At 41.4% G+C, this 21,590-nt stretch overlaps 1 protein-coding gene across 3 annotated transcripts; it reads left to right on the forward strand.

Moving 5' to 3' along the window:
* Nucleotides 1–4,765: 4,765 nt before the first annotated feature.
* On the forward strand, nucleotides 4,766–21,167 carry rbm25a (RNA binding motif protein 25a). 3 transcript variants are annotated; one of them, XM_061696142.1, is made up of 18 exons: nucleotides 4,766–4,948; nucleotides 5,205–5,328; nucleotides 8,914–8,963; nucleotides 9,061–9,219; nucleotides 10,962–11,019; nucleotides 11,115–11,275; nucleotides 11,346–11,528; nucleotides 11,605–11,688; nucleotides 14,428–14,702; nucleotides 15,558–15,669; nucleotides 16,518–16,607; nucleotides 16,694–16,767; nucleotides 16,862–17,012; nucleotides 17,515–18,241; nucleotides 19,638–19,945; nucleotides 20,024–20,122; nucleotides 20,699–20,746; nucleotides 20,818–21,167. In XM_061696142.1, the coding sequence occupies exons 2-18, from the start codon at nucleotides 5,223–5,225 to the stop codon at nucleotides 20,908–20,910; spliced, it is 2,778 nt and encodes a 925-aa protein (XP_061552126.1). In that variant the 5' UTR covers nucleotides 4,766–4,948; nucleotides 5,205–5,222; the 3' UTR covers nucleotides 20,911–21,167. The 3 variants fall into 3 exon arrangements, with proteins under 3 accessions (XP_061552126.1, XP_061552128.1, XP_061552127.1); XM_061696144.1 differs by lacking the exons at nucleotides 20,024–20,122; nucleotides 20,699–20,746; nucleotides 20,818–21,167 and having other exon boundaries at nucleotides 17,515–18,031; nucleotides 18,114–18,241; nucleotides 19,638–19,850; XM_061696143.1 differs by lacking the exons at nucleotides 4,766–4,948; nucleotides 8,914–8,963 and having other exon boundaries at nucleotides 5,240–5,328; nucleotides 9,094–9,219.
* The last annotated feature ends 423 nt before the right edge of the window (nucleotides 21,168–21,590 follow it).

A 21,590-nucleotide genomic window follows, 5' to 3' on the forward strand; every position in this document is an offset into this window, starting at 1 on the left:
CCACGCACTGAGCGCGCCTTTGTAAATTCCATGGCCGGTAACGTCAGCCCGTGACACACCTTCACGTCGGCCAATGAAACGCGGCGAGAAAAAAAAAAAGTGGGATCACGTTGTGGGCGTGGTCTATTTGGGATTGGGGGGCGGGGAACGGATACGTCAGACAGTGGAGTTCAGGATGGAAATTTCCACGGACGCACGCAGCCGAGTGCGGACTGATGGGCTTGTTTACAGTGGTGGGCACTGGCGGGGCATCTATTTTGGAACCACGTGCTCAAAAACGTCAAAAACATAGGCTCACATAACACAAAACACGCATGTACACTTGCACATACACTTGAACATTTCAATGTATATTATGTGGAGTACAGCAGGAAAAGTATCATGAGTTTATTTTTTCTCACTAGTCACTATGAAGTTGCGCTCCCTTCAATGATTTATTATTTACAACACTTTCCCCACCTTTGTTGAACCAAGGCAAATATTTGACCTTTAGAAAAAAATCTCATGGCACGCCAAACAAAAATGTCCCAAAAAGTAAATGGGAGTTTATTTGATTACGGGCCTTTTTGCATCCTTGATGTAAAATTTCAAGAAAAAAATAATTAAATATATTTTTTTCAACAACCAGCAGTGGGCGTGCCTAATCATAAGTGTTGTCTAAAATTTCATGTTAATATTAGTATATTTTGACATTTTTTTGAGCGGTTTTATGGTGGTATTTTACAGACTTGTAGTGTTAATCTGTTTAAAGATTTTCCTGTAAAAACTTGATCATCATTTAAAATGTACAGGACTGCCTAACTAAAAGGTAAAAATAAGATGACTCTACCAGCAGAGCACAGTTAGCTAAAAAGTTTGAAATCTCATTACCATCACAAGATTAATAAATTTTTAATCAATATGCAATTGTGGCGGTAATGACATTTCTTGAGGGTATCCGACAAAAAGACCAAATTAAAAAAATATATATCTTAAATCAATATATATGGACATAAATAGATTCTGAGTCACAGAACGATTAATTTAATTTCATTTAAGGTATGTTTAGGTTTTTGTCACATTTTATTTTTGAGAAAAACAAAAATCAAAAGTTCCCGAAATCAAATAAACACCCATATACAGCTGATGCCTTGAGGTAAGAGTGAGATGAGTGAAGAGTTTTTTGAGATATGAGCTGTCTGGCTGATTTTGTAAATGTTTTTTTTTTTTTTTTTGCTTTGACTCGCGAGCAGAAATTTGAGATGCAAATGCTCTGTGGTGGCAGTGAACTCAACTCACTTCACAACAAGCAGCAGATAGAATTAGTGAAAAATTTATCCAAAAAAGAGGCTTCAAGTTGAGGTTTACTGTCAAACTAAACAAAACAAAGAGTTGTGTGTTTTAAACAACTACAACCCCAATTCCAATGAAGTTGAGATGCTGTATTAAACATAAATAAAAACAGAATGCAATGATTTGCAAATCATGTTCAACCTATATTTAATTGAATACACTACAAAGACAAGATATTTAATGTTCAAACAGATAAACTTTATTCTTTTTAGCAAATAATTATGAACTTAGAATTTTATGGCTGCAACACGTTCCAAATAAGCTGGCACAAGGTCATATTTACCACTGTGTTACATCACCTTTTCTTTTAACAACATTCAATAAAGGTTTGGGAACTGAGGACACTAATTGTTGAAGCTTTGTAGGTGGAATTATTTCCCTTTCTTGCTTGATGTACAGCTTCAGCTGTTCCAACAGGCCGGGGTCTCAGTTGTCGTATTTTACGCTTCATAATGCGGCACACATTTTCAATGGGAGACAGGTCTGGACTGCAGGCAGGCCATTCTAGTACCCGCACTCTTTTACTACGATGCCACGCTGTTGTAATACGTGCAGAATGTGGTTTTGCATTGTCTTGCTGAAATAAGCAGGGGCGTCCATGAAAAAGACGTTGCTTGGATGGCAGCATATGTTTCTCCAAAACCTGTATGTACCGTTCAGCATTAATGGTGCCTTCACAGATGTGTAAGTTACCCATGCCATTGGCACTAACACAGCCCCAGACCATCACAGATGCTGACTTTTGAACTTTCTGTCCATAACAGTCTGGATGGTTGTTTTCCTCTTTGGCCCGGAGGACACGACGTCCACAATTTCCCAAAACAATTTGCAATGTGGACTCGTCGGACCACAGAACACTTTTCCACTTTGCATTAGTCCATCTTAGATGAGCTCGGGCCCAGAGAAGCCGGCTGCGTTTCTGGGTGTTGTTGATAAATGGCTTTTGCTTTGCATAGTAGAGTTTCAAATTGCACTTACGGATGTAGCGCCGAACTGTTTACAGACATTGGTTTTCTGAAGTGTTCCTGTGCCCATGTGGTGATATCCTTTACACATTGATGTCGGTTGTTGATGCAGTGCCGCCTGAGGGATCGAAGGTCACGGGAATTCAATGTTGGTTTTCGGCCTTGCCGCTTACATGCAGTGATTTCTCCAGATTCTCTGAACCTTTTGATGATGGTATGGACCGTATTTGATGAAATCCCTAAATTCCTTGCAATTGCACGTCGAGGAACATTGTCCTTAAACTGTTCGACTATTTTCTCACGCACTTGTTCACAAAGAGGTGAATCTCGCCCCATCTTTGCTTGTGAATGACAGCAATTCAGGGAAGCTCCTTTTATACGGAATCATGGCACCCACCTGTTCCTAATTAGCCTGTTCATCTGTAGGATGTTCCAAACAGATGTCTAATGAGCACTCCTCAACTTTCTCAGTCTTTTTTGCCACCTGTCCCAGCTTTTTTGGAACGTGTTGCAGCCATAAAATTCCAAGTTAATGATTATTTGCTAAAAAGAATAAAGTTTCAGTTTGGATGTTAAATATCTTTGTAGTTTATTCAATTAAATATAGGTTGAACATGATTTGCAAATCATTGTATTCTGTTTTTATTTGTTTAACACAACGTTCCAACTTCATTGGAATTGGGGTTGTACATTGATTTGCCTTATGAGAATCCATTTAGTTTAATGCTAGTGTATAACGGAAAACGGCTATAGGCTAGCAGTTGGCATCGATAGTCATGGTTTTAGAAGTAACGGCTATTTGAACACCAATGGTAGAACAACACATTTTACAAAGAAAATATAACAATACTCAGAGGCATACATATATTTTTTATATTGTCTACGATAAATTACCAGTAATTACAGCATTTTACTGAGTCAGTAGTAAAAGATTCTTCTTCGTTTGTGTCTCCATGACTGTATTGTTGTAGTGGCTCCCAGTGGCGGCACAGCACATTGAATTGTAATTGTAATCGTTTATATTCTATTATGTTACTACTCCGTTTTTATAAAGTACAATGTCATAGAATGATATTTTTCTTGATTAAAAAACACAAACACACAAATGTCTGGTTTTGGAGGAGGCTGGAACGGATTAATAGGATTTTTATTCATTTTAAAGTTGAAAGAAGAGATACAATTGTTTTGAGTTATGATTACAGATAAGGAACAAATTAAACTCTTATCTCAAGGCATCACTGTAGAGTATATCTGTAGTATACTGCCACAGGTGGCCAAGGCGCACACACCAGAAGGAGCAGCACAATGTCCATTGAATTGAAGCAAAGCATGTGACAAAAACAGTTTAATTTCTTAGCATTCTATTTAAATATGTCATTACTGTATGTTTTCATAAAGCAATATTATGGAGTTGCTTGTATTCTTCATAAAAGTATTCCAAAAGGAGTAGGCAGAAGTAAAGATGTACGGTGTGTATTTCCCGATCCCCATGTTACATTTATATTGGTTTATAAATGATTCAATTGTTGAGACACACACACACACAGCTTTCCCCAATGTGTTTGCTCCATAAAAGAAATAACAATCCCAGTGTACTACAATCCCATGAAGGGTATTCTATTATAGCAACAACAGGAGGGCCTTTGAGAGGGAGGCCTACTCCAAAGCGGAATCAAGTCATGCTTTTAACGCCACACAGCGTCTACAGATGCACATTATTAGTTCAATTGTTGTTATCGTATGTTCGATCTGACCCACGGAACCTTTAAGTTGTCAAGATTCATAAAATTCAAGTGGTGCCTTTATGTAGATATCGACAAAGGAGGTTTTGAGATATTAGCAGCTGTTGGGCCAATTTCTGTAGTTATTCTTTGCTTTGACTTCCGAGCAGACAATTTGAAGATACGAGCGCTGTATGGCAGCAGTGAACTCAACTCACTTCTCTAGATGACCAAGGCATGACAGAAAGAGCAGCACAATGGTCATTTAATTATAAAGTGCTATTTTTCTTAATGAAAGTAACTTAAGTGCAGCATACTCAACTCAACTCGCTGCACTTGTTTTGAACCTTTTATTCACAATGCGCTACGATGTAATATAATGTATTATGTAAATATGTAACTATATCACATTCTACAGTATGTATTTGTATTTGCTTTTATTTTACTTTGTTTTACTGTCTGCAATGAGAATGTTCTCAATTGCCTGGATAAATAAAGGTTAATAAAAAAGTCATACATGAAATTATCATTGCATTGCTTATAAATCTTACATGTTTGACATTTGGAATAAATCATTAATTGTCCAATTTGTCTCTGTCTTCTTTATGCCTGTGGTATTTTGACGAAAGCATGATCAAGACGTGTAAAATTGCAACATTTGTCTCCTTTGCGTTATTCCTGCATTCATTATCTCGTTTGATTTAACCTCTCGGCCACCGTACGTACTTGTTCACCATTTTCCCATGATCCTTTTCGAGAAGAAAAGGGTCCTTCCTTCTATTTTCTTGTGCTCCTCAAGAATACCGGTGTCATTATAAACGCCGAAGTCGCGCTCGCTGTACTCTTTATTCGCCGCGTGCGTTTAATGGGCTTGAGTTCGGGCGAACGCGCACCGTTGCCGGCTCGTCCCTTTTAAACCTCCTTTTATAGGTGAGTAACACGGAACGTTAGCTTCCTTCTCGCTAACGTGAGCTAGCAAGGCCACGGAGCTAACACGAGCTAACTGTGCTAAAGCTAACTAGCACGCTTGTAACATGGCCGGCGACGTTTATTTTTTTCGTCTGACAGAAGAGCCGCGTTCGACCAAAATAAGTTTACCACTTACTGTACAGGCGCTAAATGTGGTCGTTAAGGTGTATTTGCGAGTGAGTTGGTGTTGAGTGGGAATGTCGTCTTTTCGTCACAGGTTCCTGTTCCTTTCACGATGTCTTTCCCTCCTCCGCTCAACCGCCAGCCGCTGAGCATCCCCCAGCTGCCCCCCGGTATCCCACCGCCACAGTTCGGCACCTTCGGCCCGCCCGTCCCACCAGGTGCCCTACTTTAGGAGCTTGTCGAAATAGCTTTGAGCCCACACACACAGTCTTTAAACTGTTATGTCAGTGCCTTAAGTTAGTATTTCCCAACTTTTATTGAGCCAAGGGGTGCCTTGGCTTTACCTTTGTAATATCTCATGGCACAAAAAGTATGAATATTGAAATAATGATACCTCTATTTATTTACAATTTCACATACTGAGTGTAAAATTTGGGCCTGTTTAGCTGAATACATTATTTCTAACTGAATACAAAGCTGACACACATGTAGGAATATATATTAAGGAAGTCATGACTTATTCTGTTATCTGAATAGCAAGAGCTTTATTGTACTAGCAAAATGCCAAAATGGTAAGTCTTGTTGTATAGGTCACTTCAACCAGAGTATAAAGCATCCGAGCATTTTGAAAATTGGATTATGGGGTCTAGAGGAATTTTAATTTTTTTTAAATTTATTTTTATGTGTAGGAAAAAAGGCCTTGAAATGAGAGGAAAACAGTATAACTTATTTCTCAACATCTCTTAACGGTTTTGTTTTGTCTGCTACTCGGGGAACCCCTACTCCGATTGGTTGACAAGGTCCGTTAGAAATTTCCACCAATAAGGCTTCAATAATGCATATTTTGGGAGAGTGGAGGAAGCCGGAGTACCTGGAGAAAACCCACTTCAACATGGGGAGAGCATCCAAACTCCAAACAGGAAGACCTGAGCCTGGATTCAAACCTCCAACCTCATTAGGGTTATGGGTGAGCGTGAGCCTGTCACTGTTGACTTTTGGGACAAGAGGCATAGTACACAGTGGACTTGTCGCTAGCCAATTACAGGGCACATTAGGGGCGTGGGATATCTGCGGTAGACGGTATCAATTTCACTGTACTGACCGATCGCGATGTTTGTTGAGAATGTTCTGTCTCAGCATGAAATCGGCTTCAAGCAAGTATGACCATAGGACTAAAGGAGCTACCGGCTGCGCGTGTGTCTATGTCAAAACAGTCTCCCTTCCTCCCTGCTGTAGCTACTGGGGGAAAGCTTGGCGCTAAGCTAACTTGCTCCGCACCAGCTACGAGCTGTGAATTGCTCTCGAGCACTGCTAAACACTGTCCCTCCAGGGTGGGAAGACACTCCTCTACGTCACTAATCCTTGCCTCCACGGCGGTGCGTAAGCTACACTTCTGACAAGTATCGTTATCACTAAACGAGGACTATGTGTAAGCTAATCATGCGACACACCGAGCAAGAGGGAACAGAAGACTGGGTGAAATGTACAATAGCAAAACACCAAAGTAAGTGCACAGGAGGTACAGTACACGTTTAACAAGTATGGATGGAACCAAAGGTGGGTAGAGTAGTCAAATAATGTACTCAGGTACTGTTACTTTAGAATAATATGACAAATAAAAGGAAAAAGTAGTCATCCAAATATTAACTTCAGTAACAGTAAGTACTCAGTGAAAAAACTACTCCAGTAACCTGTGAGTAACTTCAGATTTTATTTATTTTTATTTTTTTTAAATCAGAGCAAGGTGTACGACTGGTTAGCACATCTGCCTCACAGTTCTGGGGACCGAGGTTCAAATCCCGGCTCCGCCTGTGTGGAGTTTGCATGTTCTCCCCGTGCTCGGGTGGGTTTTCTCCGGGCACTCCGGTTTCGTCCCATGTCCCAAAGACATGCGTGGTAGGTTGATTGAGGACTCTAAATTGCCCGTAGGTGTGGATGTGAGTGCGAATGGGTCTTTGTTTCTATGTGCCCTGCGATTGGCTGACGACCAGTTCAGAGTGTACTTCGCCTCCCGCCCGGAGATAGCTGGGATAGGCTGCAGCATTCCGCGACCCTAGTGAGGAGAACATGGATGATGACTAAATCAGAACATGAACATGAAATAAAATACAAAAATAATAATATATGGGAGTCAACACACACCTGCCACCATTTCAATTTTTAACTGCCCCAAAACCAACAACACATGCATTGGGCCCTACCGAAACATTTGCTTTTTTCACTTAAGTGACTTCATGAAGAAGCTGAACAGACTTATTGATTGTGTGTGCATGTGCGACACCATAAGATAGGGCTAATGTTGCCATATCCACGGCCAAAACAACAATAGAAATAAAAACATCTGCAACTTACCGCAAGGTGTTATCTCAAGTTAAAAGTGGGATGAAATATCCAGGTTTGGGCAGTCACAATTTAAGAGCTGCATGACAAAGCTGTTGTTTTTATTAAGTCTGTAAAGTAAACGCACCCAAAATGAGTCATTTTGATTGGCTCGCAAAGGCTACGTGCGCTCTCATGTGACTGCTTTGTGTCGTTTGAATGTTGGACAACGGGCGCCCTATGCGGAAGTCGAAGATGGTGTCTAAAAATAGACGCGCACGCAAGAATGGATAAATAAAAGTAGCGAACGGCATGTCGATCATTGCAACGGAGTCAAAGTATCGATCCTTCACGTAAATACTCAAAAGTAAAAAGTACAGTGCATTTAAAGTACACTGATCAAGTACAGTTTATCGAAAATGTTACTTGAGTAAATGTAACTCAGTAAATGTAGCGTGTTACGACCCACTTCTGGATGGAACTATGCCGCGCTAGTTAGCTATAAACAACAGCAAAGTGGCAAGTTATTGAATAAGTGGCTCGAGAGTAAATAACACACAGCATGCTGACACGGCCAAAAACTGGAAATGAATCAATGTTACAGCATACGTCAGTCGAGAGAAGCCTATAAGGTCAAATGTATATTATTTAGTTTATTAAATATTTATCAGCAATGTTATGTTTGTTTGCACTATTTTTCAGTACAGAGTGCTGAGTTTTAAGATGTGTACAGTAAATGTTCTCCAAATTATATAGCTGTGCTTCAATTTTTTTGTTAACTTAATTTAGTTTTATCAATTAAGCCTACGTAATGGTAATTTACCCTAACTGGGAATTAAGGCTTTTTTTTCATAATAAAAACTGTCCCCCCAGTTTCCTATTTTTGGACTTAGCCCTCCCCGATTTCTGCTTAACAACAAGTGAACAACTGAACTGTTGATCTATGTCTGCAGGGCCTGTTTGCTTGATAAAGTCTTGTTTCATAATCATTTGGATCAGTGGTTCTCAAAAGTGTGTTACATGTACCACTACTGGTGAGCAGGCAAAAGAATCACTGAAAAAGATGTTCAACCTGTGCAAGATAGTTTTGTGGCTTGAACGTTTCTTGTTCCAGTTCAGTACATTTGTTAAGTGGAGCAGTTGTATTTAACTTTGAGGTACAATATATTTGCATTTAAAATTAACTGTTAGTTTACAAAAATTTATTCAGGAACATTATTTACTAATGTGTGATACATTTTAATAGATTCAAAACTGCCTATTTTATAATGAAAAGTTGGGCCTTCTGATGGACTGTATTTGAAGGTGGGTCATGGTGGTAATTGGAGAGCAGAGTATTTTTTGAGGAGGTACTTTGTGTAAGAGAACAACTGATATACATTGTCTGGCTCCTCTGTAGCCAAACTAAGTGGCCAGTGCCTCGCCTACTTTTAATATAAAAACACCAAATTCTGAGTGTGATGTATGTATTTTTTCAATTTCAGGTACTCCCATGATACCAGTTCACATGGGTGTCATGACCCCCTCTCCCTCAGTGAGTCACAGTCTACCCATTCTATTATGTATTAGATTACACCCAGGCATGGTTTGACTTGCCCTTTACACTTTGTTTGTTTGTTTGTTTCGGGCAGGTTCTTGTCCCAACCACAGTCTCTGTTGCACAGAAGCCGATGCTCCCAAACAAGATCTCCTTCCGACCCAAGGAGCCAGAGGATGGCCCCACCACCACCGTCTTTGTGGGCAACATCTCTGAAAAGGCGTCCGACATGCTGGTCAGACAGCTGCTGGCGGTGAGTTCGGAGCGGAAACATGCAAACCCTACTCAAGTCATGGAGGTGACATTTGCCTTGAAAGAGTTACTCACAAAAGAGCTCCGTTCACAAAGTTGAGTCTCCACAAAGCTAATTTATGCATGGTAGGTTAATTGAAAACTCAAAATTGCCTGTCGATGTGATTGTGAGTGTGAATGGTTGTTTGTTTATATGTGGCCTGTGATTGGTTGTCGACCAGTTCAGGGTGTACCCCGCCGCTTGCCCGGAGTCAATTGGGATAGGCTCCAGCACGCCCGCGACCCTCGTGAGGATAAGCGATAGGGAAAATGGATGGATAGATTTACTTTTTGTGACATAGGAAAGGATCTAGCCACTAATATTCAGTTGCGATACATTGTAAATATTTTTTAGTATCATTCCAAAAATACCTTTGTAAAATTAAAGGCCTGTTTAAATACCACCCCTATCTGCAGTTTAGTAAATAAACACCTGCAGGCCAATATCAGTGAAAACTCAGTACTAATAGACCGATTTTATCAACCTGATTTGTATCGGCCGATAATTAGCATTTTATGCTAATCGGCTTTAATGTCGTAATTCGCCGAGCTGATCAATGACTTTATTGATCGGCTCCGCAAAAGACATTTACTCAGCGGCGCCACCGTGCACAGTATATTTGAATCCAAAAGCTAGTTTATTTTTAGCCTGGTCGTATGTCTTTTGACATGGTACTGTAAATATCTGACGGCCAATAAAGTTATACAAAAAAATCATGTCGGCACAGACATGGGACAGACAACACGTCTGAGACAGACGACACGTAATGCCCGGATCAGACTACAAGACAAATTTGCTCTTTCACAATTGCACACTGTCAGACTACTGCAATAAAATTCCGATACCAACGCATCGTGGTTTTTACGATCATTGGGCTTTAGCTTGTCAACTCAAATGCAACCAGATACACTCGTTACTATGGCGATGACAACAAGAGTGGATCGCGCCGACTGTATTATAAGGACAAAATGGGGGAAAATGTATGTTGGTGGTCACCGGTGGTCAGGACAGGAGAGGACATTTGTTTAAGGCTTGCTTGAGGTATGTTCACGTACTTTTAATACGATACGGCTCGCAAGCAGGCAACAAAAATGTTATGTAGCCTAGCAAGCTAGTGCTAGCTCTAACGGTTGTACGTAAACATGCCGCCGTTCTGTCGAATAATGCTCTAAAGTTTCGGTGTGGGTGAAGTAATTTAATGACAAATTCATTTAATTACAGTAAGTTAGCACCCATTATTTCTGTCACGTTGTAATGTTGGTTTGACCTGACTGATTAGAATACACGATCTGACTCGAGCAGTGATTTCCAACATTTATGGAGCCAAGGAACATATTTTACAATTGAAAAATACTGCAGACCAACAAACAAAAATGTCACAAAAAGTGGATACATTAATCACTGTATGTACTTCCTGCCATCTTAATAGAAGAACATTCATTTTTTCTGTCTGTCACTATGCCTCACTGGCGTAAATAGATGAACATAGATGCATTATTTATTGTAAATATAATTTTAGTGAAGTATATACAGTAAATAAACAGTTCATTTAAATAGACACATTGCACCATGTTGTGATCGTATCGGTGATCGATTATCGTTTTTTTTAAACTCGCTGATCGGTGATGGGCCCCAAAAATCCTGATCGTGTAAAGCCTAAGTAATAACATTATCAATCGTCTTTTTGTTGTCTCTCTTTGCAGAAATGTGGAATTGTTCTTAGTTGGAAACGAGTCCAAGGTGCCTCTGGAAAACTTCAAGGTAAAAAGAAAAAAAAGCCGTATAATGAGGTCATTTGAATATGTACTAAATGTCCTTACATTCTTAAACTTGCTTTTCCTCCCTCCTTCCACAAGCATTTGGGTTCTGCGAGTATAAGGAGCCCGAATCGACGCTGCGCGCCTTACGACTGCTGCACGAGCTGATGCTGGGTGACAAGAAGCTACTGGTCAAAGTGGATGCCAAGACCAAGGCGCAGCTGGACGAGTGGAAGGCCAAGAAGAAGAGCGCCAATGGCGTACGTGCAGCAACCTCCCATGTCAAGTATACTTCACCACTGTTCAGTGAAAAACAAGTTTTTTTCCCAGGGTGCGAGCGGTGAGGGTAAGAACGACGAGGACGAGGTACTGGACGAAGAAACGCTGCGTCGCGACCAGGCTGCGAAGGGTGCCATCGAAGTGCTAATCCGGGAGTATTCCAGTGAACTTAGTGCAACCTCGGCAGATGGCAATGGGCAACTTCGTAAGAAGAGGAAAGACAAGAAAGACGAGGTATTGACCACATACTGAGGAACATCTCATAGGCCTTTGCCAGTCACGTGTTTGTGGTGTTTTTGTGATTTGTCAGGAGGACATCAACGCCATGGAGCTGGAGGACGACAAGAGGGACTTGATTTCCAGAGAGATCAGCAAATTCCGCGACACACACAAGGTGACCTATCATAGCTGTGTTTATTATAGTCATAAGGTTTACATTTAAAATGAAATTAACGCTCAATTCATTGTTTTTCACAATATCATTCAATTAGTTAAATTTGGTCTGAATATAATTCATACAAAATTCAGCTATTATTTAATAATGTATTTTCTTAAAAGTGACTTGGAATTTAAAATGATTGATTGTAAAATTACATTTGCCACATGACTTTTGAACCCCTGATAATGGACATTGTACATAAAATTCCTTTTAAAACGTCTCAAGGTATTGACATATATAAAATGTCTAAAATTGTCATTCTACAAAAGACCAAGAACTCTTAAATGGAGGTAAACTATATGTCTTGAAAATTTAGGTATTCTTTGTAAAATGCCATTAAAACGTCTTAAAACAGATGTAGTTGACGTGAAATGCCTGCAAAAGTCTTAACATTGAGGTATTCTACGTAAAATGTCTTTTAAAAAGAGCAACTCTATATAAAATGCCTTCAGAAAGTCTTGAAAGTGGTCTCTATATAGTACATTAGTTGACGTGTTCTCCATAATAGGCCTTAATGGTCAGATGACAAAGATGTTATGGGGTCAGTTAAAATTCATATTTGCATTGTTTATATGTTATGTAATACATGCACCTAATTTCCAGCAAGTTTTCAACCATAGTTTAGCTAAAAATGAGGTTTTTATGATGCATATTGAGGCCCCCCCTAACATACCCGAAGCTCAAGACACCAGTGGTGTGGTTACTCTATCCACCGCACGGCCTACCAGTAGTGACGTTGCAATTGACAAACACAGAGCGCTACACACTATACGCAATGGCGAGCAACGTGTTGGAATATGTGGAGTAGGAGGATTCCGACGTACAGGAACAACCAACTGAACTTGGCATCGTCAAAGCATACGTGTTTGAGCCGATCAGACATTGACGATGACGAGCAGCCAAGTAGCAGCTGTACAACAGAAAAAGAGAGTGGCCACTGGGTCGATGTGACAGTATGTCAAAAGCATGTCTTTTTATACACTCATGGCTTGAAATAATGCCACAACAGGGGTGCCAATATTTTATATTATATATTCATATATGTTTCAGTGACACAGCACGAGCTTTTACATAAGACGCAGTATTCCTATATAGTGTGTGCCCCTCGGTCGAGTTGCGTTATAACACGGCACACACAAAGTCTTTGCCGTGTCTGTTGGCTTGTCATATAGGCAAAAGTACAGACGACAGTACTGAGAAGTACTGTGTGGGTCTTTTTTTCCCTACTCCCCAGTGCATAGTAACCATAATAAGAGTCGTAGGTATATACAAGGAAATGCTCACCTCTTGTCCGCGCCGCTTCGCTGCTGCATCGTGGCGGCTATGAGATTTAGTTCTCTTGCTGGCGGCGGAGGTCCCGATGGCCGCAGGAAAAATAGTTTGCACCGCAGCTGGTTTCAGCCTCTGCCTCTGTATCCAATGCTTTCTGCTAAGTCTTAATCAAAACACGCCGCTTCGAAGAAATCAGCACAGTTTGGAATGCTTGCTAGGCACCCATAGCTGAGCACGCTTCTTACCCTGTCGATTGACTTTGCCTATCCAAAAAAAATACTCTTGCCGCTGCCTGAACCATTTGTACAAACAAATGCCACACAATAAACCATCGTGACAACGTTAAATCATACGACAACAAATATACAAGGACGGGAACAACAGCATGGAACAATAGCACACAACGCCGAATGAACAGGATGTTTGGCTTGTGACGTCACAGTGCCGGAAAGAGATGAAGACCGGAAGGCGCATTCTGCATCATATTTATCGATTTTTCTGCTGTGTATCTGCCATATAATCACTTCGAAATAGCAGATGTGGTTTGTAAAGGGGTTGTAGAGTTATCAAGAAAAGTTTAAAATCTTTGTCCTCAGACCTTTAAGGAAGTCTGGAAATTGTCGTTCTACCTAAAAGCCCACTATTTGACAAGCGCTGCACTAGTAGTGGAACCACACTTTGAAAAAAACTGTTCTACATAAAATATCTTAAATGTTTAAAATGGACCCAGTCGACGTGAAAGCCTTTATAAAATAAAACAAATTAAGTGTTCTAAATAAAATACTCAAAATACAGCACTTTGTTTCAGAAGCTTTTTTTATTTGATTAATTTTTTTTATTTTTTAAGTGCTCTATACGTCAAGTTGAGTTGATAATAAAATGTGCACAAAAGTAACCAATTGTTAATGAAATGCTATTTAAAAAGTCTTGAAAATGGACATTTAACATAAAAATCCTTCAACAGGTCTTTAAAGAAACTGTAAATCGAATTCAGAGATTTGTTTCTAAATATATTAGACATGTTTGAATATAAGACTAAAAAAGAAAAAGAGGACTCTCTAGTACTGAAGTGAGGAGATATAGCGTTAAACCTTTTTTTACCATTTAAGTTTTCAGTAGATGGGCAATGCTCACTCGCTTGATGTGCGGCCGAGAGTCACCAACACATTTTTTTCCACGGTTGTCCACTTTAGACACGTTTGGCCGCGTCACTGTGTTGCGGTGGGCCTTAATCAGGTCATTAGTCTTTTTGAGCTTTGGCTTGTTTTAATCCACTTGGCACTCATACTGCCCATGAGGTCACTATCCTTTAGGTGTGTAGTTAGATTTTGGCAAAGCTGATGACCTGTTGACCAGCCTTAATTTAAATATGAATGTCTTTGTAACTAATACCATTGGGGTTTTCTGCTCTTCCTTAATTAGAAATTGGAGGAGGAGAAAGGCAAGAAGGAGAAGGAGCGACAGGAGCTGGAGAAGGAGCGGCGGGAGAAGGATAAGGAGCGGGAACGCGAGAGGGAGCGCCGCGACAGGGAGAAAGAGAAGGAACGGGAGCGCGAGCGTGACAAGGAGCGCGAGCGTGACCGGGAACGGGACCGGGACAGAGAGCGGGAACGTGAACGGGACCGTGAACGGGAGAGGACGAGGGAGCGCGAAAGGGAGAAGAGTCGAGACATCAGCGAAGCCCGCAGCCGCTCCAGGTCAGTTTTTTGTGTCTAAAGCAGGGCTGGCCAGGCGTTTTTCATTCTAGTGCGTCATTCAGCAAAGGATGCGAGGGCCACTTTGGAATTTCATCAATCCATCCATCCATTTTCTCGACCCCTTACTTTAATTTGGTTTGCAGGTGCTAGTGAATTTGGTTGTCAAGAAAACCATGGAAAATGGCTAGATGTCAGCTCTTAAAGTCTTAAGCTACATTTGTTGTCATCCTTATATTTCTCCAAACAAATATTCCTTTAGTTGTACCAAGGAATTAAAATGAAAAAGAAACTGCAGAAACAAGGGTGGTCTAATAATTCTTTCCATGACTGTAGTTTGATTTTTCAGAATTTTGGACAGGATCCATCATCCAGATCTGTCAGCTCAGCTGCTCAGTGCATTTAAAGCAGTTACTTGAGAATAATTTATATATGTTCACAAATTTGACCTTGACATGGAGCAGAAATGAGAAACATTTTTGCTTCTGAAATTGAATTATCTTTATTAATGGGGGTTTTATGAAGGGAAACTTTGTTACCAATTTTGGTGTAAATAGATTGTGTGTTTGCATATCTAGAAAATCTCTGTAAAACTTAATTAGTTGTAGTAGTTTTCAGGGGTGTGATAGCCATGAGGAATATGGATGTCTCCACCTACCCCCATTGTCTCCTCCTACCCCCATTTTTCGGCACTAACGCTTTTCACGCTGCCCCCTCCCATTTTTTTTAAAGAACATTTTTAACTAGTGTAGCGGTCCATTTCAAATGTTATTTTTAGTACATCTTGCCGGGCGCAAATGTCATTGACATTAAAAATATATCTTTGTCTTTTTGTAATATTTTGTTTTATGTGTGCAGAGAGAGGACCAGAGATGACAAAAAAAGAGACCGTGACGAAGATGAGGATGATGTGTACGAGCGCAGGAGACTGGAGAGGAGACTCCGAGATAAGGAAGCAGCCTATCAGGAGGTAATTCAAAAAAGGCTTGAAAATGGAGCTACTGAAAAGGCTTTAGTCTTAAATTAACATTCTACACCAAGCGCCTTCAAAAAGTTCTGAAAATGGACATTCCACATGAAATGCTTTCTTTAAGTCTTAAAATTGACATTCCTGCAAAGTTTTACATTCACAATCTACATACAATCCCTTCAAATAGTCTTTAACATTGACCTATTCTACATAAAGTGCCTTCTAAGTCTTTAAAAATCAACCTGTTTGGTATTTAAAAAATGCTTTATAAAACCCAGTGGTATTTGGCATAGGATGCTTTATAAAAGCCCCTGAAAATTGACAGAAGCTACATAAATTGCCTTGAAAAAGTCTTAAATTTATGTGACCTACCTAAAACACCCTAAAAATTTTGCAAAATTGACATTACACAAAGTGTCTTCAAATAGTCTTGGAAATTGACATTACACACAAAATGCCTTCAAAAAAAATCGTGAAAATCGACATGATCCACATAGTGCCTTCAAAATGTCTGTTCAAGTGATCTGTTCAACAAAAACCCTTCAAAAGGTCTTGAAAATTTAGGTATTTTCCATAAAATATAAAAAGCCATGAAAATGGACGTTCCACATGAAATGCTTTCATAAATTCCTAAAAATAGATGTACTCTACATAAAAAGCCTTCAAAAAAGTCTTAAACATTCTACATAAAATAACACACACACCATGTGCACAATAGAAATAAACATAACTTGAAATAATCCAATGTCATAAATCCAAGGCTTACTCGTGCAATGTAAATTTATATTTTAAATTTTTAGTCAGTGTTTGACTTGGCTGACGTTAACTCATTATTTCCCCTCCGAAAGAGGCTGAAAAACTGGGAACTGCGGGAGAGGAAGAAGTCCCGTGACTACAGCAAGGAAATGGAGCGGGAGGACGAGCGGAGCCGTGAGACAGTAAGACAAACACACAGTGTTTTGATTGTATTATTTATTTGGTTGATTGTGGTATCGCTAGATGAACTGTTGATTATCGTCGTCAGATGAAAGAAGCCAAAAGATTAAAAGAATTCCTCGAGGACTATGACGACGACCGGGATGATCCCAAATACTACAGGTTGGTGCTTTTTATAAATTTTTTTACATCGGGTTTTATTATCTTTGTCACCTTATTCCTATTCTTATTCTGATTATGATTGTCCTCCCCTCAGGGGCAGTGCTCTGCAGAAGCGACTCCGCGACCGTGAAAAGGAGACAGAAATGGACGAGCGGGACCGCAAGCGGGAGAAGGAGGAGCTGGAGGAGATCCGACAGAGGCTCCTGGCCGAGGGTCACCCCGACCCGGATGCCGAGATGCAAAGGGTGAGGCGGACGATATGGCCTTAAAATGAAATGATTTTTACTTTCCACAAAAATCTGATTTCCTTTTCCTTCTGGCATTTGTTCTGTTTCTCCTAATACAAAACAAGCTTTGAAACCACCAAGTATTTTTTTCCACCAAAATAATATTTTTTCTGTACTTTTTTTCCTCTTCCCTTTTGTAAAAACATACATGTACACCGGATCCTTAATAAATTAACATTATAAAAGTTTAACAGTTTAGCATAGAAAATAAGACGTCAAACTGCATGGATCGAACTGTAACGTCTCACCAAATTGATGATGTTTTTGTATACTAACTCCACTCTGTTGGCAGCCTTGTTGATATTGCAACAAGCACACGTCAGTGGGGACACGCTTTAAACTACTGTAAAAAAAAAACAAAAAAATTGGCCTGAGAAAATTGAATAATCACTTGCCCATGCCTTGAAGGGAAAGTTATTTGCAAAAGGTTTCTCACTTTCAAGTGGTTCACTGTATGCAGATGGAGGAGGAGGCAGAGCGCAGACGGAAGCCTCCTCTGAAGCTTGAATCTGAGGAGAAAGTGAAACAGGAGAAAAAAGAGCGAGAGTCCCACCGGGAATCCCACCGGGAATCCCACCGGGAATCCCACCGGGAGTCCCACCGGGAGTCCCACCGGGAGTCCCACAGAGAATCACACCGGGAATCACACAGAGAGTCCCACAGAGAACCTCACCGGGATCGGGAGAAGAGAACGTTGGCAAAGCCCGCCGAGCCGACGCCTCGAGACCCTCCGCCACATTCGGAAGAGGACGAGGAGAATGAGGTGGAGGAGCGGCAGCGACGGTGTCGGCGTGAGGAGGAAGAAGAGGAGCGGGAGGAGGAGGAGGAGCAGCAGCAGCATCAGCAGGAACAGCAACTGCAACAGCAGCAACAGCAACAGCAGCAACAACAGCAGCAACAGCAGCAACAGCAGCAGCAACAGCAGCAACAGCAGCAACAGCAGCAACAGCAGCAGCAGCAGCACGTGGCCCACAATGGTGGGGATTCACCGGAGGCTAGGCTGCACCTGAAAGCCCTCATGCGACCAATCAACACCGCTCCCTCTGTGTCCTCTGCCAGCGGGAATGCCACGCCCAACACGCCTGGCAATGACTCCCCGCGCGGCATCATCATTCCAGGCGAGGGAACGCCTGAGGTGCAGCCTCTCGAGGAGCACCGACCCAAGATCGGCCTCAGTCTCAAGCTGGGTGGGTAAAACCACAGAACGACCATCAAACCAAAAGCACCCTTTGTCAGAGGTGGGGGACTCGAGTCACATGACTTGATTTGAGTCAGGCTTCAGATGACAATTTTAGGATATGGGACTCTCTTGGGTAAAACTAATGAAAGACTCGACTCGACTTCGCATTCACAAGAGTTGACTTGAGCCAATTGCCCACCGAGCGATGCGGCTTACCTATACGGAAACACAAATTCTAGTCTGGGACTCACTCTCGTACACCTGACGACTGACCATCACACTCCTACCGACTCGCTGCAGCAGAAAAACTGCGACCCTTGCTGTTCTTATTGTGCCCCAAAAAATGTATATGACTTAACCACAAACACCATGCCATGATTGTCAAGGATAAAGTGTATTGCCGTGGCTGCTGGAACTAGTACATATAATGAAATTATAACTACAGTTAAGTATTATTGTAAAATACAATATATACTGTATTCGTACGGCTTCGTGGCGGCCGGCTGGATCTCGCTGGTACCCAAGAATTATTATGTTGGGAGAGATCATGTGACACATAATTTTTGATTGGCAGAAGCTGCGTAGGCATTCACCTGCTGTAGAAAATTGTAATCACAGCAAAACAATTTCCCAATGGTTGGACACTTACGAAAACTAGTTGCAGAACCCTCGCACAATCCGTGACAGATCAGTCATGTTTGGTCGTATCGCTTGGTGTGTGGCGGGCTTTCGACTTGAAGTACATGATTTGACAAGTCTTGCCTGTTGTTAATTGTAAATCAGCATTTTTCAAGGCAGTATGTGCCATTTGTTTTTGAAAGATGTTATTTTTTATGTATTGCACTTAAATTCAATTTCATCCATGAATCGACCAATACATTTCCTGGTTAAGTTAGACTTCATCATGCTGTTCACATTTTGGCGTCATGAGATCAAGACGACACCCAACAATTGATCAACAGTACCTTGCAATTGTGAGGCTTCAAACAGGATGTTCTCAGAAGGAAGTGCCATCAGCAGTTTGCAACACCGATAGATTAAAAGAGTCGCAGAAAGGCAAAGAAGTAGACATCCTTGGAAAGTTTCATGGATGGAACACCTGTTCGTTTTTTCATTCAGCTCATTCTTAGAGAACAGCAAGTTGTGCAAAAAGTACTGAAGCAGTGACATTTTAGGTTCGTCATTAAATGTAATCTGAAAGCATAATATCCCTAAACTTTTGTGAGTGGTGTTTGATGTGACTGAGCAAGATTACCTCAACATGCATGAAATTTAGTCGTGACTCGATTTTAATAATTTTTGCCACAATAACCTGAGCAGGGTTAAGATTTATGACTTGCACATACGTCACTTACTCCCACCTCTGCTCTTTGACCGCATTCAAGCCACTTCTACTTCTCCAGGTTCCACTAACAGCCCCAGCCAGCTCCACGCCACTAAGCGCAAGAAGCTGGCGGTCGCCGACAGCGTCTTCAACAAGTTCAACGATGAGGAGGAGGCCGACGAGCAGCCGCGCAAGAGGAAGCTAGTGCCGCTGGACTATGGCGACGACGACAAGAGCTTGGGCCTGGATGGTGCCGACATGTCAGGTGCCAAAGGCGGCGTCAACACTGAGGAGAAGCGCAAGAACATCCGAAGCCTCATTGAGAAAATCCCCACAGCACGGCCCGAGCTCTTCACCTACCCGCTGGACTGGTCCATGGTGGACTCGGTATAATAGACACAATCTGTTCGCAATAAGTATTTAGTGAGTAACATGAGTAACCAGTTGAAACTTGTCATCATGCAGACGCTGATGGATCGCCGCATTAAACCGTGGATCAACAAGAAAATCATTGAATACATTGGCGAGGAGGAGGCAACGCTGGTCGACTTCGTCTGTTCAAAGGTTTTAAATTGTCTTGTCATGCAGTGTGTTGGGTCTGTTTGTCATGTCGAAACATGCGGTAGAAAATGGCACAAGACCGGTCTGGATTAAGGCTGTGCCATAGCCTCTGAGGAACGGAAATTATCAATAGAAATTTGGACAGAATGCAACAAGACGAGTAAGTTATGGCTGTATCATTTCAGTAAGGGAAACATGTAGAAAATAGCATGGATGGGAAGATGTAAGGCATTGCTACGCGTGGTAAGGGAGGGACAGAACGAGTAGAAAATAAAACAGGACGAGAGTCAAGATGGCAGTGACGTCACCGCTAATTTGCATAATCTCACACCAAGTTTATCCGCCCATTGGTAGGGCAAAGCTGTCCTCGTGTTGGCACACCTTACAGTTGAGGGGGTGGGGTGAGCAGTGGCTCGTTTGCATGAGACAGGACAGGTGAATTTCAACAGAGACTTTGGAAAAGGCTAAAAATGTGGTGTAATGTGCCGACTATTTTCACCCACAGACGTGGGGGCTGTTTTACTTAGTCGAAGAAAATGCATAAGTCTCCTGACTTTTTTTTTTGTTCCTTCCCAACAGGTGATGGCGCACAGCACTCCTCAAGGTATTCTCGATGACGTCGCCATGGTAAGTCACAGTTTACAACTATATTTTATTTCACAAACCGTCCGACCAAATTGGTTTTTGTGTGTGTTTAGGTTCTCGACGAGGAAGCGGAAGTGTTCATAGTAAAAATGTGGCGGTTGTTAATATATGAAACAGAAGCAAAGAAGATCGGACTGGCAAAATAAAAATTCTCTTGGACCGCTAAGCTCACAGTTCCAGCTCACCAGCCTCGGACGACGGGAGCTGCGAACACGGGAAGAAATGTCACCATCGCGATATTGCATGAAGAAACCTTAAGTTGTATTTTTGTTGAGGTTTAAAAAAGAAAAAGGAAAAAAAAAGACAATTGTATTTTAATCATCTGTTCTCCGGTAAATCAGTCATGGTGAAGCACTGCTCAACTGTGTGACCTAATAAATACTGTAAGCTTTTTTTAATGCCATGCGTCTGTTGTCTTTTGTTGTTGTTTCCATGGCAAAGTAAGAATTTAAGTAAACGTAAGTAGTACATGGGGTCGTTGGTTTAGGGTGAAATTCCCTTCTTGTCGTCATTGGCATTTGTCATTTGACAGGACAGGAGAGGACACCCCCACCCCACGATGGGTCCCTGGGCATGAGTGGTGTCCTCTTGGCTGGGTTCCCCATTTGGATGCGTGAGGCTGAGTCTGCCCCTCCTCACCGTGCTGGCACAGCAACTCGATGACTAACATGCAAATGAGACTGTGTCAATTCACCCAATATACTGTATCTCTGTAGACATGGGTATCGGATTCTGCTTGATGTGGGACAATGACACAACCTGTATTATAACGTCAAGTATGTTCTCTGTTTTTCACTCAAGTCCCTAGAGCCAGGTATTTGGGTAC

Source organism: Phycodurus eques, chromosome 14, assembly GCF_024500275.1.
Source record: "Phycodurus eques isolate BA_2022a chromosome 14, UOR_Pequ_1.1, whole genome shotgun sequence".
NCBI lineage: Eukaryota > Metazoa > Chordata > Actinopteri > Syngnathiformes > Syngnathidae > Phycodurus > Phycodurus eques.